Source organism: Macaca fascicularis, chromosome 5, assembly GCF_037993035.2.
Source record: "Macaca fascicularis isolate 582-1 chromosome 5, T2T-MFA8v1.1".
Taxonomy (NCBI): Eukaryota; Metazoa; Chordata; class Mammalia; order Primates; family Cercopithecidae; genus Macaca; species Macaca fascicularis.
Genome location: NC_088379.1, coordinates 60351154 through 60368474, shown reverse-complemented (window position 1 = coordinate 60368474; position 17321 = coordinate 60351154). Strand labels below are relative to the sequence as shown.

At 36.3% G+C, this 17321-nt stretch overlaps 1 protein-coding gene across 2 annotated transcripts in view; it reads right to left on the bottom strand.

Annotated features, from left to right (window-relative positions):
• Window positions 1-7753, bottom strand: part of RASSF6 (Ras association domain family member 6) — a 48395-nt gene extending 40642 nt beyond the window's left edge. Inside the window, exon 1 of one of the 2 annotated variants that reach the window (XM_005555088.5) lies at window positions 7593-7753. In XM_005555088.5, coding sequence (XP_005555145.2) covers window positions 7593-7654 — 62 coding nt within the window. In that variant the 5' untranslated portion in view covers window positions 7655-7753. Of the gene's footprint in view, window positions 1-7441; window positions 7479-7592 lie in introns of those variants that run through there. The other variant, XM_005555089.5, reaches the window with a different exon arrangement.
• Between the last annotated feature and the right edge of the window lie 9568 nt (window positions 7754-17321).

Sequence of the window (17321 nt, the reverse complement as noted above, 5' to 3'; positions counted from 1 at the left end):
AAGTCCCTTAACCTGACTTTCAGGCTTTCCTCAATTCCACCCAAACCTACCTTTCCAAGCGCCAAATGGAAACATTTCTTCAACACCAGGCCTTGCAATCTAATGAAATTTCATGTCATTGAGTCTCTTCTCACCAATTCCCCTGGCAGCAGAGGGCCCTCCTCACTGCAGCTCCAGATATCTGGTCCCTTTTAGTCCCCAGTGGGACATCTTTAAGTCTCCCCATAGCCTTTGAATCCACACTGTTGTCATCACTCTGCTTTCTACCTGTATTATCATTATTGATTTATACCTTACTTTCTTTTCTATTGCTATCTTCTTGCTCAAAGAATGGTGCTTGTCTAGTTGGAAATGGCATACTCTGATAGCACTTCATTGGCAGGTCTCATGCAGGACACCTGGAGGACTCATGCCAGAGAGACAGAAGCTTAGTCTCCAGGCAAAGTAATTCTATACGTCAGAAGCCACATGGGCATTTTATGCTGCCTTGGGGACACAGACACAACATGCTCCATGAGCCCAATGAATCCCAGTTACTCATTCACAGGATTTGGTCTGGGCAATTTGGTTATACAGGTTACACAGGTTACTCCAGCTTCTAAAACTTCAGTTTTGCTCCTGGATTTTGTCATTCTAATAACCCACCAAAAGGGTTTTTAATGTCCTCTAGTGAGATCCCCCAGTGATGACCCTGGGGCCCAAACACTTCCTTCTTCCTCCTGGATCCAGATTATTCATCATATATTCCTTTAATTTAGCCCTACCTCCACTTCTCTTCCCATGTTACAAGAGCCTATACCTTGCCAAAGAGTTCACTTCTCTCCTCATTGCTTCACTTCTTAGCAGCATTTGACAAGATTGACTTTCCTACCTTTTACAACATTTTCCTCTTGATGCTTTTGAGACAAACCACAAATAACAATCACCTTGCTCTATTTTCCTGCTATCTCACAGGCCTCAACACTAGTCTCCTTTGCTGACTCCTCCTTTACATGATCGCTAAATACTGGCTTGTTTGAGTGTCCATTCTCAGCCATCCTTTCTTGTCTATCCATACATTCTTCCAGGTAATCTAATCCGTCTCCAGCCCATAATCTCTGCTGAGTTCCAGGCGCGTGTCACCACCTACCTAATCTCTACTTAGATGGGTACCAGGCATCTCAATATCTACACGACTGAAACAGAACCACTGACTTTCTCCCATGCTCTAGAACTTCCTCCTCCACAATTCTTTCCCATCTAGGCATCAAAACTAATATTTAGCCTCATTTTTTTCCTCTTTCACCATAAGCCGAATTCAATCCAAAAGTAAGTCCTATTTAGTGTACCACTAACATAATCCAGATTCGAAAGCTTTGATTTCCACTATTACTACCCTAAGCCAAGTCACTATCATCTTTTCCCTGGGTTATTGCGTCAGTCTACTAAAGGGCCTCCTTTTGCTGTGGTCTGAATGTTTGCGTCCCCACAAAACTTACATGTTGAAACTTAATCACCAATGCAATAGTATTAACGGGTGAGGATTTTAGGAGGTGATTAGGTCATGATAGTGGGGATCATGAACGTGATTAGTGCCCTTATAAAAGAGACCTCAGAAGCTGCCTGGACCCTTCCACCATGTCAGAGCATAGAAAGAAGGCCATCTAAGAACCAGACAGCTCGCTTCCCTCACCAGACACTGGGGATATTTGGAACTGAAGAACCACTGATAGCAGCTTCTTATAATCACAAAGTGAAAATTGGTAGTGATGGACTGAAAAATCATTGCAGTGGCTTTCCAACTGGCTCACTCTTCATTTGCATTCATAAGAAATATGAAAGATATCATTAAAGAGGGCAAATGTAGTTATAGTGACAAACTTGTGATCTATGCTGAAGTAACTCACAGCCACCTTCAGAAGACTTCAGAAGATGTGATGAAAGGATTTCCAAGGCTCTTACATTATTCTCAGACTTTAGGAAGGAAGACAGTTGAATATAATTTAATGTGAGGAAATAAAAACAGGATAAAATTTTCATTCATAGGCAGCATATAATATTTGAGTAGGAAATAATATTGTTCTTGTCTGATCTAAAAATTGGGTAAATAAAATATTCAAACGGTTTAAATATCTGAAAGGTAAGAACATGATTTGGTAAAAGTCTTATTGTTAGTATTAACAGTGAAGTGAAATACAAAAGTTAGCCAGGTGTGGTGGCACACACTTGTAATCCCAGCTACATGGGAGGCTGAGGCCCGAGAACTACTTAAACCTGGGAGATGGAGGTTGCAGTGAGCCAAGATTGCATCACTGCACTCCAGCCTGGGCAATAGAGTGAGACTCTGTCTCAAAAAAAAAAAAAAAAAAAAAAAAAAAAGAAGAAAAGAAAAAATAAAGAACAAAACAAACAAACAAAAACAATGAAGCAAGGCATAGATCTATGAATTCAAATAGTTTTTCATGCTCATCTTCCCATTCCCATTCACCATGATGCATAGCAGATTAAAACCTGCTATGGCCCTTGTGAAAATCTTCTAAATTATAAAGACTTGGTAGATATAAGCATCTGAGCAAGTTTTCTCAAAGACTTAACAGGAGAATAACAGAGAAGTCATGAATAGCAAAGAGGAAGAGAATTTATGAAGAAAGAAAAAATTACAGGTCTAAAAGCCTGGAGGTCTTACTTGGGATGTTCAGCTATTTTGGTAAAACATAATAAACTAAAACTTGAGGAGGAAGATGGTTGCTACAAATCTATGTAGGCCCTGGAGCCAGAGATTATTGACTTAGATTGTGTGTACAATAAGATCATTATTTAATGAGTTTGGTTATTTACTTTTTCATTGTGTCCAGAAAAAATGAAGCTGGAGAGACAGGGAATTAGACAGGTCAGCAATTAAGTCCTGGAGAAATGAACAGCACTAGAAGTCCTAGGAGAGGTAGAATTGGTCTGAGCAGGCCAAAGAGATCTGGAGCCTGAGAAGGCAGTGTTGGGCAGCATCAGCCTTCCAGCAACGCTGGAACGTGGTTCACCTCCCCTGGCTCTGCATTCCTGCCTAGAGGTGGGCTTGCCTGGACTTACCAGTTGCCTTGTGACCAGAATGAGGCCAGAGGACAGGAAGTGAACTCTAGCACAAGTTAAATCAAATGGGTCAGTCATTTAAAGTAACTTCCTGTTATCCAAGCATGAGTTAATTAAATGGTTACATGTCTAAAAGTGGAAAATTTGGTTCACTCATTTGTAAATTCAACAAGTGTTTCGTGAGTTCCTTCTCTGCACCTGCTACCATGCTAGGCACAGAAAGTATAGCCTGTATCTATATCTATAGCCTGTTATTTTTGAGGCCACAAGGTGCACAAAGTGTCAAAATATTCATGATTTTACAAAGAACTTATATACATATATGTATGTATATATCTACATATATATCTACATATATACGTATATACACACACATCTATATGTAGATATACACAGGTGCTAACTTCCCTGTATTTCCCAGCCAAAGACAATTTCTCTTGCTTCTGAAATTTCACAGGAAATTTTCTGTAGCTTTCTAATTACTTATTGCTTTCTCTCTCTAACCATATTTTATTTTACTTAATTTGACTAGTAGGTCCTTTACAACAGAATTATTGCTATTTCATTTTTGTGTCTTCTTACTAAAGTGAGTGAATATATGCAGGCATATAGATAAAACATACACAAAGTATTGAATACATCCAACATACAGAGAGGTACGTTATAGTATTAACAGTAAAATTAAGAGCTAAGACATTATGTGTGATAATTATTTCTTTTTTAAATTTTGTATGTACTTTCTAAATCATATACAAGGAATATACGTTACATCTCTCTCACCTGCATCCCCAGTAAAAGCTACTTAAAAAAAGAACAGAAAGTATCACACTAGAATAGCAAGTGTGTATTTCCATTATGAGATAAGACTATATTAAGGACTGTACACATGGAGAGCCTTTTTAATAAAATATTGTTTCAGCTTGAAGAAGCAATTGTGAAGCTGTTTTCCCAAAGTTATGACCTGGAAACTTGGAGTAGAGAAGAGCAGAGTAATATGCAATTACATCACTTCAAGAAAATGAGACAAAACAACTATAATTCCATCCAGTATCTAGATCTATAAAAAAAAGGAAAAGAGTTAACAGTGTGGTGGTTTCTGGGAAGCATTTGGCTCCATATTTTTTCTTAAAATGTGCTTTATTTGCAGAGACAGTAAAAGTCAAGAGTTGGCATATACAAACTATCACTTAATTAAGTTATATTGTTGCAGTCAGCAATTGTTGGTTTTGAGATAGAAATAATGTATTATAATCATTGAATCTAAGAGAGGACTAAGCAGAATATGAATCAAACACACTTCTATGTGAGAATGCCACTACCCTCAGTTCAAGTGGAATCTAACTGGAAATGCCAAACCTTTACTATTCTATTGCATATTTACATGGTACCAATGCCATGAATTTTATTCCACTCAAGGTGCCCTCAGGGAGATAAAGAAAGCAGGAACAGTCAGAGAAGCAAATTTGTATTAATGTACTTAAGGCATCTTGCCACCAGTGGGTCTGGGAGGAGCTGCTCAGTCTGCCAACAGCATCTTCTGGAGTTACTGGTGTGATGGAGCTCAAGGATTTTCTGCTTCGCCTGAGCTTCCCAGTGGAAATTCTTAGGTTGACTTTACAAAGATCACGACTCATTTTTCTTGTTTGTCTATTGGCTGCAAAAGAATCGACACTCTCTCCTCTTAAGCTCCTTTCCTAGGCTCTGGGTGATGATGAAGTTTTCCTTTAAGATAACACCCTTATTACTTAAATAGGAGGCACTTCATGTTCAACTCCTAAAAGCAGTGGTATTAGTTAAGTTTGGTTGTTGAGATTATGTTATGAAAGCGATGAAAACACTATAACTGATAATTTTCAAGACAAATTAATTTTTGCAACAGAACAACTCTCTAACTTTAGTGTAAAGGGAAAATATTCAGAATTCCTTTCTCAGAGGTTGTATTTTCAAATGGCCTATACTTGAATATTTTAATAATCTAAGCTTTTATATGAAGTCCATGTATCTCTAGTAACCGTGAATTCTCCACCCACGTTGCAATCAATGAATCTATATAAGCAAATGGACTGTTGGCATTGGGTTTCTATTTCAGTTAAAAGTATAAGATGCTTCTTTTTTAGGAAATTAAAACAAGAATCAGGTGTGGAACTTTTAATTACATGCTTAAAAGACTGTTACATACATATTACACTATTTTGAATATAACTGAAAAGGTTAATTTTTTCTTAATCATTGCTGGGTCTCTCTCTGTCACTCTTTTCTCTCTTTCTCTCTCTCTGATTGAACAAAACATTTAATAGTTTATAATAAAATGTTATACACCTGAGAAATAGTAGAATAAATGTAAACTCAACACAATATTCTAATGTATAGATATAAAGTTTATATCTATCTATCTATTGATCTATCTATCTAAACAGATTTTAACCAGGAAGACTTACATCCATTTATGGTTAAATAGATTGATCTCAAATGAATTTCAAATATAGTTAAATAAATTTATCTCAATTGGGGCTACTATTCTTTATTTAGACATGTGCCTATTAATAAATATAAACGCAAATAACATGGTTTAAGGATGTATAACAATATGTAAATTCAGCATACAAGTATATTTCCTCTTTGGAAAGTGTTTAGTGAATATTGGAGCCCTAACTTATTCTACTTCAATTTGATTCCTTTATAAGTTTTTAGCTAAACCATACTAAACACAATCAGACCCCAGAGGGCAATAACATGTAAACTTCAGTTAGGTTGGCTTTAGAATTCTATCCACAATTCTCCAGTCAATATCTAATTATAAATACACTGAAGAATTTCAACTCTGTAATTTGAAAAAAGAATCCATTAAAACACTGATGATATTAAGTTAGGGTATACTACAAACTCTTTGATTGTTTTATTTAATAAAATAACAAGATAAAAATGACATCAATGGAAATTACTAGTCATAGATACTAAGTTGGTCCCCTCAAGAAAGTTAGCAACATTAATAACTAACAACATTGACAAAAGAGCTGTTTAAGTAAAACTTCATAAAATAAAGCTACTTTCCTGTAATTTAAGCTTAAGAGGCAGAGACTGACAAATACAAGTATTATTCCTTCATGTCCCTTGTCCATCAACACAAATTAAAAACATCACTTCAATACAAACAATTCAATATGTGCTGAAATATAAAGACATGGATTATATGATCTAAATTGATGAAAGTTATTCAAAAGCAGTCTCCTTTATAAAACCCAAATGGCATGAATTCTACAATATGAGATTGTGTGTAACTCTCTTACTCTAAAATTCTGTTTTATTTTTAGGAATCACAGATTAATATAAATGTGAATTTTTCAAAAGAAAAGTGATTGAGTAGCAAATATATCTGAATTTGTCACCACATACCCTATCTGAAAAATGGAAAGAAGCCAGGTCATTTCGTTCCTACCCAGAGATATGATCCTAGCACACTTGTCACCTGCTTGCCTGTCTTGGATCCACTCTCTGGGAACCAGTTCAATTCCAGCATCCTAATACACACTGACTGGTCTCTCTAGTTCAGCTTGCCCTCCCTAACAATGGTCCCTTTGGCAGAGCAGCTTATTCTTAATGCTAACAGGAGAATAGCATTCTGTACCACTTACAGAACACTTGCTGACTGTTCAGTTCCCATCAAAGAAAGCCCTATGGGGCAGATCCTTTGATCATGCTTGTTTTATACACAGACTTTTGGGGCTTAGGTTAAGAAACTTTCGAAGGGGCAAACTAATAAGTGGCAAAGCCAAGCTTTGAACCTACCACTCTCCTGCTTCAGACTTCATATCCTTAACTCATGGACTCCCATTTAATTATTTATTCTTTCATTGTTTGGTGTAAGCTTATATTAAAAATTCATTTTTTTGTGGGGGGGGCATGCTTTCTGTCACTTTGCAGAAACAAATAAAAGTTTAGCTGAACCCTCAGTTAAGATCTTTCCAGTGTGATGATTCAATACAATATTCTAACCATAAAGATACTCAGAGGAAGGAGGATGCCATCCAGAAGTCTAGCATCTTTGTAAGGCACGATTTTTGCTAGGCACAATTACAGGTAAATGGCTCATTGAACTAAAGGGAGGAGGGGTCCTGTGGTCACATTTACCTCCAAGCCCTTCTCTGCACCCTTTCTCTCCCTTCCTTTCCCTCTCTCCCTCCCACCCTGCAAGCTTACCTTGGTTACAAAAGCATATTCTGAGAAAATCAAAAGGAAAAGTGATGTGCGCGATTCAGGCTGCTGGGACACACACACACACTCAATTTTGCAGCCTATGGATTCTGCTTTCTAATAACTTGTCCTCAACCTGACCCCAGGGAGTGGATTAGAAAGTTCTTTCCCCTACTCCCATTTTCACCTGTTATTCACACTGTGAGCAGGAGGAGCCTTTTCACCCTCGTTGTTGGGCTGAACTTGCTCCGCGGTTTGTTCTTGGCTGGGTCAGGAACTCTGGTAGAGGGAAACCAGTGCCCTGTCTCTGCCGGGCTGGGACTTCGCGAGTCACTCACCTGTAGGGGAGGTCCGAGGCCCGCGCGGGCTCAGGGGCGGCGCGTGTCTCCTCCCAGAGCATAGCTCGGCCGGGAGCGTGCAGTGCCCCCCACGCAATCAGCGATCCTAGAGCCCAAGGAGCTGTTAAGTATTTCTTCGTTTCGCCACAGCAGAGAAGTGTAAGAAACCTGAGCCACTCCCTGTGCCTCAGTGCATGTTGGGAGTGTTTACTTTCTTTCTTAGGAACAGCTGATAGGTACACTCCTTTGCTCTCTGCCACACTTCTTGAGAAATGAATGGACATTCTAGTTAACGCTTTAACCACGGGATCTGACTGATGCTAATCTCTATTCTCCAGTCCACTCAGAATGTAGGTAATTGGTCTGTGAGAAACGACACCAACCAAGACTGAGCGCCATTATCATGTCTTTCTTTTTAAGATTTTTCTTTTCCAATTTGAGATTTGCTAATTTTCTCTCCTTGTTCTAACACATTTTCCTGCTAGCACTTTTTTTCACCGAGAGCAGCGTTTCGCGCTTCAGGGTGCAAAAGGACCACGTATGTATTCTGCTAAACCCAGGTACCATCAGCTGTGAGACTCTGGTTTAGTAGGCCATGGATACGCTTTTTTATAAGCTCCACAGAAGGAACTGGTAGACATCAAAGTTTGAAAATGAACATAATGAAACAAAACAGAGGAAATAAATGATAATTTTGTCATTATCTATTGAATTGGATTTGGGGGCTTTGTTTTTTGCCAGTACCTCCAATTTCAAAAGGACACCAAAAAGTCGTAGAAACTGTTAAATAACAGATGCTGTGGAAATATGAAGTACATTTATACACACACACACACACACACACACACACACGTTTTTAAGGATCATTGTTATTTTACTGGTTTCCTATGTAAAGCAACTATTCATAATAGTTTAAACATAATAGGTTATTTTACAAGTGTAAACCTGAGAGCCCACAAAAGAAATTCAATCTGATTCCTACAAACAGTTCAGCAGGCAGAGTTAATTTCTGGTATCGTTTGTGTTCAAATGTCAGACAAAGAGAATGACTCTAGATGTTCAGGTTGCATGTTTGTCATAGCACTTTAAGTAGGATCCTAAATGTTCAAAAGGTGAGGCAGGCCAGGTGCAGTGACTCACGCCTCTAATCCTAGCACTTTGGGAGACCAAGGCTGATGGATCACTTGAGCCCAGGAATTCAAGACCAGCCTGGACAACATGGCAAAACCCTGTCTCTACAAAAAGTAAAAAAAAAAAAAAAAAATTAGCCCAGCATTATGGGGCATGCCTATAGTTCCAGCTGCTCAGGAGACTGAGCTGGGAGGATCCCTTGAGCCTGGGAAGTTGAGGCTGCAGAGAGCCAAGATTGCACCATTGCACTACAGCCTGGATGACAAAGCAAGACCCCGACTCAAAAAAAAAAAAAAAAAAGAAAAGAAAAGAAAAAGAAAAAAATCAGGCAGTTTATCTATTCAACCTGTGGTGTGTGGAGACCAGGAACTATCAGATTTATCATTCTTTGAGCAAATGGTTTTATTGGATCACAATCAAAGATTTTACAGTCTTACGTAAGGACAGGTGTGACTTAGTATTATTTGTAGATATTAATTTGATCGTCATGTTGGCTCCATAACTCTCTGGTATGTGCCTGCTGGTATGGACTGACCTTTGAATGATGACTAGCAGGACCTGGAGTGCTTACAGCTCTAGGTTCCAAGATATCTTGCTCAAATCCATGCTCCACCTCCATAGTCTGCGCTTGAAGTGGGTCATTTGCTTATTGTCAGTATCATGGCAACATTCTTTTGCATCTTTTACCTGCAAGCATTGGATTTGGAGGCTTTGTCTTTCACCAATACCTCCAATTTCAAAAGGACACCAAAAAGGCTTAGAAACTGTTAAATGGCAGATGCAGTGGAAACTTTTATTCTGATGACTGCTTTTCAACTGGTTTTCTTTCTGAAACTTTTATTCTGATTACTGCTTTCCAACAGGTTTCCTTTACTTAGAGGCTTAGTGACTTCTTTTGCTTTTTAGTGTTTTATTTGTTTGTAAATATGTAATTTTTATTTGGTAATATAAAAAGTATATAACTGCACAAGTGCAATGTGGAAAATCTGAAAAACACAGAAATGTAGAGGACAAAAATCACCTATAATTCCATTTCTCAAGTATAATCATTATAAACAATTTGTTGAATGTCTTTATCACAATGCTATTACATTTGGTTGTTGGTTTTTAGCCTGCTTTCATCGCATTTTAACTGGCTGCTCTGTATTGCACCAAATGAAAGTACCATTACTTATTTAATCATTATAATAAACTTATATTGCTATAAACAACACTGCAGTGAATGATTACACATGACTCCACGCAAGCATGACTATACCTTTTAGATACATTTCAAAAATTGAAGTTGCCAGATGGAAGGCAATGTGCATTTTGAAGAATTTCCCTCCTTAAAATAATCTTTGTCAGTTTTATACTCCCAGGGCAGCTAACATGGGTTATTATACTTCTTTTAAACATTCATTAATTTGAAACATAAAAAAATCCCTGTCTTATTTTAAATATATATATTATCATACCTGCAAGTTTGGGCTCTTCGGACTTTGCACTTTTGCTTTATTGTTTATTGCATTCTTTGCTCATCTTTTTTCTTATTGACTTATAAGTTTTCTTTATATATTAAACATATAAACTCTTCATCATATATGCCATGACTATATTTTCAAGGTGATTTGTTTACCTTTTAGTCTTGTCTATGGTATTTTTGACATACAAAAGTTTAAAAATTTAGATGGTTGAATCTATTATTTTTCTTTATCAGTTACATTATAGCTTTATAAAAGCTTTCCCATCCTTAGAGTATATAAAAATGTACATATATTGTTTCTTCTAGTTTTTCTAAGATTTAGATATTATTTATGAAATTGAATATTTCAGCCCACCTAGACTTTATTATGTTAAACACCATGAAATTTAGATCTAACTTAATTTTTCTAAGTTATTAGTTTGTTAACCAAGTCACGTTTATTAAATAACTGTAGATTATAAAATTTATGCAGGCAAGAACCATGTCTGTCTTATCCTCTATTTTAACCACTAAGCTTAGCACAGTGACTGGCAGACCCATGGTTGCTCAGATTAAATGTTTAACTAGCAGTCTTGATTTCTTTCTTTCCCTCTTTCCATGTCCAGTAAATGAGCAAGTCCTGATGTTGTATCTCCACTGCTACCACCTTATATCAGGCCAGCATCATCTCTTGCTTGGATACCACAAATGACCTCCGAACTGGGCTTTATGCCTCCACTCTTATCCTACCACAGTCCATTCTCCACCTGTAGCTAGCGTAATCTTTTATAAGTAATATCCAGACTATAATATCGCTTCTGCTTTTCTTGATTTAAAGGCTTTCTAGTGGTTGCACTGTACATCTGGAATAAAATCTAAATCTGAACTGCTTACCATGCCCTACAATGCCCCACATGACTGGCTCATCCCTGCTTCTTTGACCTTTTTGATTTTCTGCTTCCTTGGTACTAACTTTAAACTTGTTGCCCTGGTTAATTTTTATTTCTGGAACAGACTAAACTTCTTCCTGTCTCTCTGCCTTTGTATTTGGTATTGATTCAGTTAAGAAAGCTCTGTCCTGGTCATAGGTAGTTTCTTTTCATTACTTTTTCCTCAAACATTATCTCCTTAGAAAGGCTTCCTATGACCACTCTATTCGAAGAAGGCTTTCAGTCTTTCTCTATTATAGCATCCTGTTTTATTGTATTTGTGGCAATTATCATTAGCTAATTGTGTTTTACTGTTTGGGGTTACCTCTTTATTTTATGTCTCCTGTCATTAAAATATAAACTCTAAGAGATCAGGAACCTTGACTTGTAGGTTCACTCCTCTATGCTCAGTGTCTAGAACAATGTGTGGTCCCCTGAGGGTCAAGAAACACTGGATCATGAAAAAATAGTAACATTAAATAAGCATTGAGTAAATAAATATAGATCACACTGTTTCTTGATTTGCAATGACACTTTAATCAAATACTGAGGGCATACATATTTTTTGCCTTACACTCCATTTCATATCTGAGGCTGTACTTAAAGAATGTGTGCTAGGAAAGGAAAAAAGGAAGCAGAAGCAGTGTAGCCCCAAACAATGAGGAGACTGCCAGTAAAAACCAAGCTGGAAAATTGCCTTAAAGAGGAAGCCAGGCCTTCACAAGGAAGCAATGTGTTAATTACATTTCCAATATGTAAAACTTAAAATAAATATATTTTACAACTGGAAATTTTGCCATAAAGATTTTAGTAAATTACAGCAACCATAACAGCTTAAGATTTTTGGAAAATTCCAACATTTATCTTGAACTTGAAGAATAAACCATCACTTCCTGTTTCAACTGAGGAACATGTACTGCTTTTCTGTGAAAACAGACAAGAAGTTTAATTAAAAAAAAAAAAACTTTGTTGAGAAAAGTAAGAGAGAAGAAATTTCCTTTAAAAATGTACACAGAACTTTAATTAAAACAATGCTGTTATTGATGTACAAATCATTTTAAAACTTTTAGATAGTTGATGAATTTTTTAAAAGCCTCACCTTTCCAAAGTGATATATCATATGGTTCAACAGTGACTTTTGAGTAAGGCCATGATTTATCATGATGAAGGGGGTAAGTGCAACACAGCCATTTTTACAACTTCAACAATGAAAATGATTTTCATTAATTAATGAAATTAATTTTTATTTCAAAAGTTTTTTCTTCTCTAAGAAAGTTTCTTATCTGAGAAACTCTAAGAGACAGTTTCTTATCTTCAATATAGACTGTTTTGCAATAACGTAATGGAGAGTGGAAATAATCTAGTTTAGTAATTCCTTGGAAAATTAATCTTTTCCAAGCAGATGCAGAGATGGTAATACAAAGACAAATAAGACAAAAATCTCCTTTCTCAAGGAGCTGACAATCCTCAACCTCAAGACAAGAAATTTAAAAGCATACATACTTCCAAAATTCAGTGCCAGAAAGAAACCCAGATTGTAATGTTGTTTTGATAGACTTTAATAGGTACAAAGTGAAATTATTATTTTTTTAAATGTGAAGAACCATTTTCAAAAAAGTGAAATGGGCAGTAATCATTTTCCCACCCCCAAAGTTACTGCCTTTTAAAATTGGTTATTGTATATAAAACATAAAGAAATCCAATTAAATGTAACAGTGATTGCCGTTTTTCAAAATATGGCACTTAATCAATTCTGACTTTTTAAACTTTGTTGATTTTCTTATTGCATGTTTGATTTTTTTTTCAAAAATTACATTTTATTGTGTGTATTTGAGGTTTACAACATGATGTTACGGGATTCATACAGATAGTAAAATAGTTACTATGGTTAACAAACCTACACAGGGAATTTTTGGTGACAAGAACAGCTAAAATATACTTATTTAACAAAAATTCCAAATATAATACAATTCTATTAACTATGATCCTCAAGTTGTACATTAGATCTCTAGACTCGTTCATCTTACATATCTACTGCTTTGTATTATTTGACCTACATCTCCCATTCCCTCTGCCCTGCCCCTCCTGTCCCTGGCAACTACTGTTTTATTCTCTTTGTGTTTTGACCTTTTTTTCCTTTTTAGATTCTATATATAAGTGAGATAGTGAGATTATGCAATGTTTTTTCATCTGTGTCTGGCTTATTTCACTTAGCATAAGGTCCTCTAGGTACATCCATGCTGATAAAAGTGTCAGGATATCCTTTTTAAGGCTGAATAATATTCACACACACACACTCACGTATACATGTAACATTTTCTCTATCCACTCATGCATTAATGAACAATTAGGAATTAGATTGTTTCCGTATCTTGGCTATAATTAATAATTCTGCATTGAACATGGGGCTACAGATATCTTTATGGAGTGGTGATTTCATCTTATTTGGTTATATACCCAGGAGGGGAATTGCTGGGTCACATGGTAATTCTATTTTTAATTTCTTTAAGAATCTCCATTCTGCTTTTCATAATGGCAGTACCAATCTGTACTCCTATCAACAGTGTACTGGGCTTTCCTTTTCTTGACACCTTTACCAACATTTGACATCTCTTGTCTTTTTGGTAATAGCCATCCTTATAAGTGTGAGGTAATATCTCATAATGGTTTTAATTTGCATTTCCCTGATGATTAGTGACAGCGAGCAACTTTTCGTATACATGTTGGCCATTTTCATGTCTTATTTGGAGAAATGTCTATTCAGGTCTCTGACGCATTTTTTAATTGGGTTGCTTTTCAGCTATTAATTCTGAGTTCTTTATAATATTAATCCATTAGCAAACACGTAGTTTACAAATATTTTTTCTCAATCCATAGGTTTCCTTTTCAGTTTGTTGATTTGTTTCCTTCAATTTGTTTAATACAATTCCATTTATTTATTTTTGCTTTTATAGCCTGGGATTTTGGTGTGACGCACAAAAACTCATTGCCAAGGCCAATGACAAGGAGTTTTCCTCTACTATGTTTTCTTCTAAAAGTGTTATGGTTTCAGGCTTAGATTTAGCTGTTTTACCCATTTTGAGTTGATTTTTGTGTATGGTGTAAGATAAGGACCCAATTTCATTTTTTTTTCTTTTTCATGTGGAAACCCAGTTTTCCCAGCACCATTAATTGAAGAGACTATTTCCCTATTGTGTCCTCTTGGTGCCCTTATCAAAAATTAGTTGACTTTATATATTTGGATTTATTTCTGGGTTCCGTATGCTGATCTATGTGTTTCTGTTTCCATGCTAGTGCCATACTGTTTTGAATATTATAACTGTAATATAAATTTAAATCAGGAAATATGTAGCTTCCAGTTTTTTTTTTTGTCTCAGTATTGATTTGGCTATTCAGGATTCTTTGAGGTTCCATACAAATTTTAGAATTTTTTTTCTATTTCTGTGAAGAAGACCATTGGAATTTTGATAGGGAATGTGTTAAATCTTTATGTCGCATTGGGTAGTACAGACATAAATAATGTTAATTCTTTTCATCCATGAACATGACATATCCTTCCATTTATTTGTGTGTTTTTCAATTTCTTTCATCAATATTTTATTGATGGTTTTCAGTGTACAAATCTTTCACTTCCTTGGTTAAATTTATTCCTACGTATTTTATTTTTGATGCTATTGCTTACCGTATTTTTAAAAATTCCTTTTTCAGCTGGTCATTATTTATTTATAGAAATGCTACTTGATTTTTGTATGTTGATTTTGTATCTTGCAACTTTACTGAATTCATTTATTCATTTATTAGATTTTTGGAGACTCTTTGGGGTTTTCTACACTTAGGAATAGAAGTTGTGAGAGTGGACATCCCTATCTTGTACTAGATCATAGTGAAAAAGCTTTCAATTGTTTCCCATTAATTATGATGTTAATGGCATTTATTATGTTGAGAAATTTTCTTTCCCTATCTAAACCATTAAGAGTTTTTTTTTAAATCAAGAAATGATGCATAACTTTGTCAAATGCTTTTCCTGCATCACTTGCCATGATATTGTGGTTTCAATCTTTCAGTCCGTTAATGTGACCTATCACAGTGATTAATTTGTTTATGTTAAACCAACCTTCATGCCAGAGATCAATCCCACTTGATCATGTTGTATAATCTTTTTGATGTGTTGTTAAATTTGATTTGCCAATATTTTATTGAGGATTTTTGTATCAATGTTCATCAGAGATACTGGCTTATAGGTTTCATTTGTTATGGTGTTTTTATCTGGTTTAGGTATCATAATGATGCTGGCCTTTTAAAATGTGTGTTTGGAAGTATCCTCTCTACCTTTATTTTTTGGAAGAGTTTAAGAAGTATCACTAATAATTCTTTAAATTTTTGGTAGAATTGATCCATTAAGTCATCTGACCCTGGGCTTTTCTTTGTTGGAAAGTTTTTAATTACTTCTTCGATCTCTTTATTTGTTCTTTGTCTGTCCAAGCCTCCTATTTTTTCCTCATTCAATCTTGGTAGGCTATATTTGTCTAGGTATTTATTTATTTCCTCTAGGTAATCCAATTTGTTGCCATATAATTTTTCATAATAGTCACTTATGATTCTTTTTTATTTCTGAGGCATGTTTAATAATGCTTTCACTTACATTTATGATTTTATCTATTTGAGTCTTCTCTCTCCCTCTTTTTCTTTCAATCTAGCTAGAGGTTTGTCAATTTTGTTAACTTTTTCAAAGAATCAATTTTGTTTTTTTTGCTTTTTCCTATGGTTTTTCTTCTTCTTTTTGTTACTTCTTCTAAAAAAAAAAAACTGGGATACATGTGCAGAATGTGCAGGTTTGTTACATGGGTATACGTGTGTCATGGTGGTTTGCTGCGCCTATTCACCTGTCCTCTAAGTTCCCTCCCCTCAGCCCCCACCCCACAACGGGCCCCAGTGTGTGATGTTCCCCTCTCTGTGTCCAAGTGTTCTCAATGTTCACCTCCCACTTATGAGTGAGAACATGTGGTATTTGGTTTTCTGTTCCTGTGTTAGTTTGCTGAGGATGATGGCTTCCAGTTTCATCCATGTCCTTGTAAAGGACATGATCTCATTCCTTTTTATGGCTACATAGTATTCCGTGGTATATATGTGCCACATTTTCTTTACCCAGTATATCATTGATGGGCATTTGGGTTGATTCCATTTCTTTGCTATTGTAAATAGTGCTGCAGTAAACATACATGTGCATGTGTCTTTATAGTAGAATGATTTATATTCCTTTGGATATATACCCAGTAATGGGACTGCTCGGTCAAGTGGTATTTCTGGTTCTAGATCCTTGAGGAATTGCCACACTGTCTTCCACAATGGTTGAACTAATTTACATTCCCACCAAAAGTGTAAAAGCATTCCTATTTCTCCACAGCCTTGCCAACATCTATTGTCTTCCCATTGCTTGTTTCTATCAGGTTTGTCAAAGATCAGATGATTTATTCGATATATATCTTCTTTTATCTTATTTTTTTTTTCTTTTATTAACTTTCTGTTTAGTTTGTCCCTTGTTTGCTTGCTCCTTGAGGAAAATGCTAGGCTATTTATTTGGGATCTTTCTTCTTTGATGTAGGTATTTATTACTATCAACTTTCCTCTTACAACTTAATTTGCTGTATCTCGTAGGTTTTGTTATGTTGTATTTCTAATGTTTGTTCCAAGATATTTTTCAATTTTTTAAAAGAAATTCTTCTTTGACTCATTGATTGTTCTGGAGCATGTTGTTTAATTTCTGCCTGCGGGGCAGAGTGCAGCAGCAGCTGAGATGGGTAGGGCACAGCAACTTGCCCCCACAGGATAAGGTGTAGAAGCAGCTTGTTTCAGGAATGGCAGGCCACCAGGTGGGGGTGATAAAGCAGTGACAAAGTCTCAGGGATGGATATTCACCCCGAAGCAGGAATACTCCAGCAGTAGTTCTAGTTCAATAATGGCGTAGCACAGTAGCCACACAGACCACGGGGATTAGGACAGAGTGTTGGCAACTTCTCTAGGGGCAATGCATCTGTGTGGACTCCAGGCAGCTCCCTCAGCTGGGCTAGCTCCTGAGACACTGCAGGAGTCCCCATTGCTGAGAGATTATAGGTGCCCAAGGTAGCAATGCGGTCTGCTGGGTCCCTTTAGTTTACCTTTTCTCTGCAGGGAGAAGTTCCTCGTTATTTGGAGCTGACTGGGGAGTAGGGTAGCAGAGGCTATGGG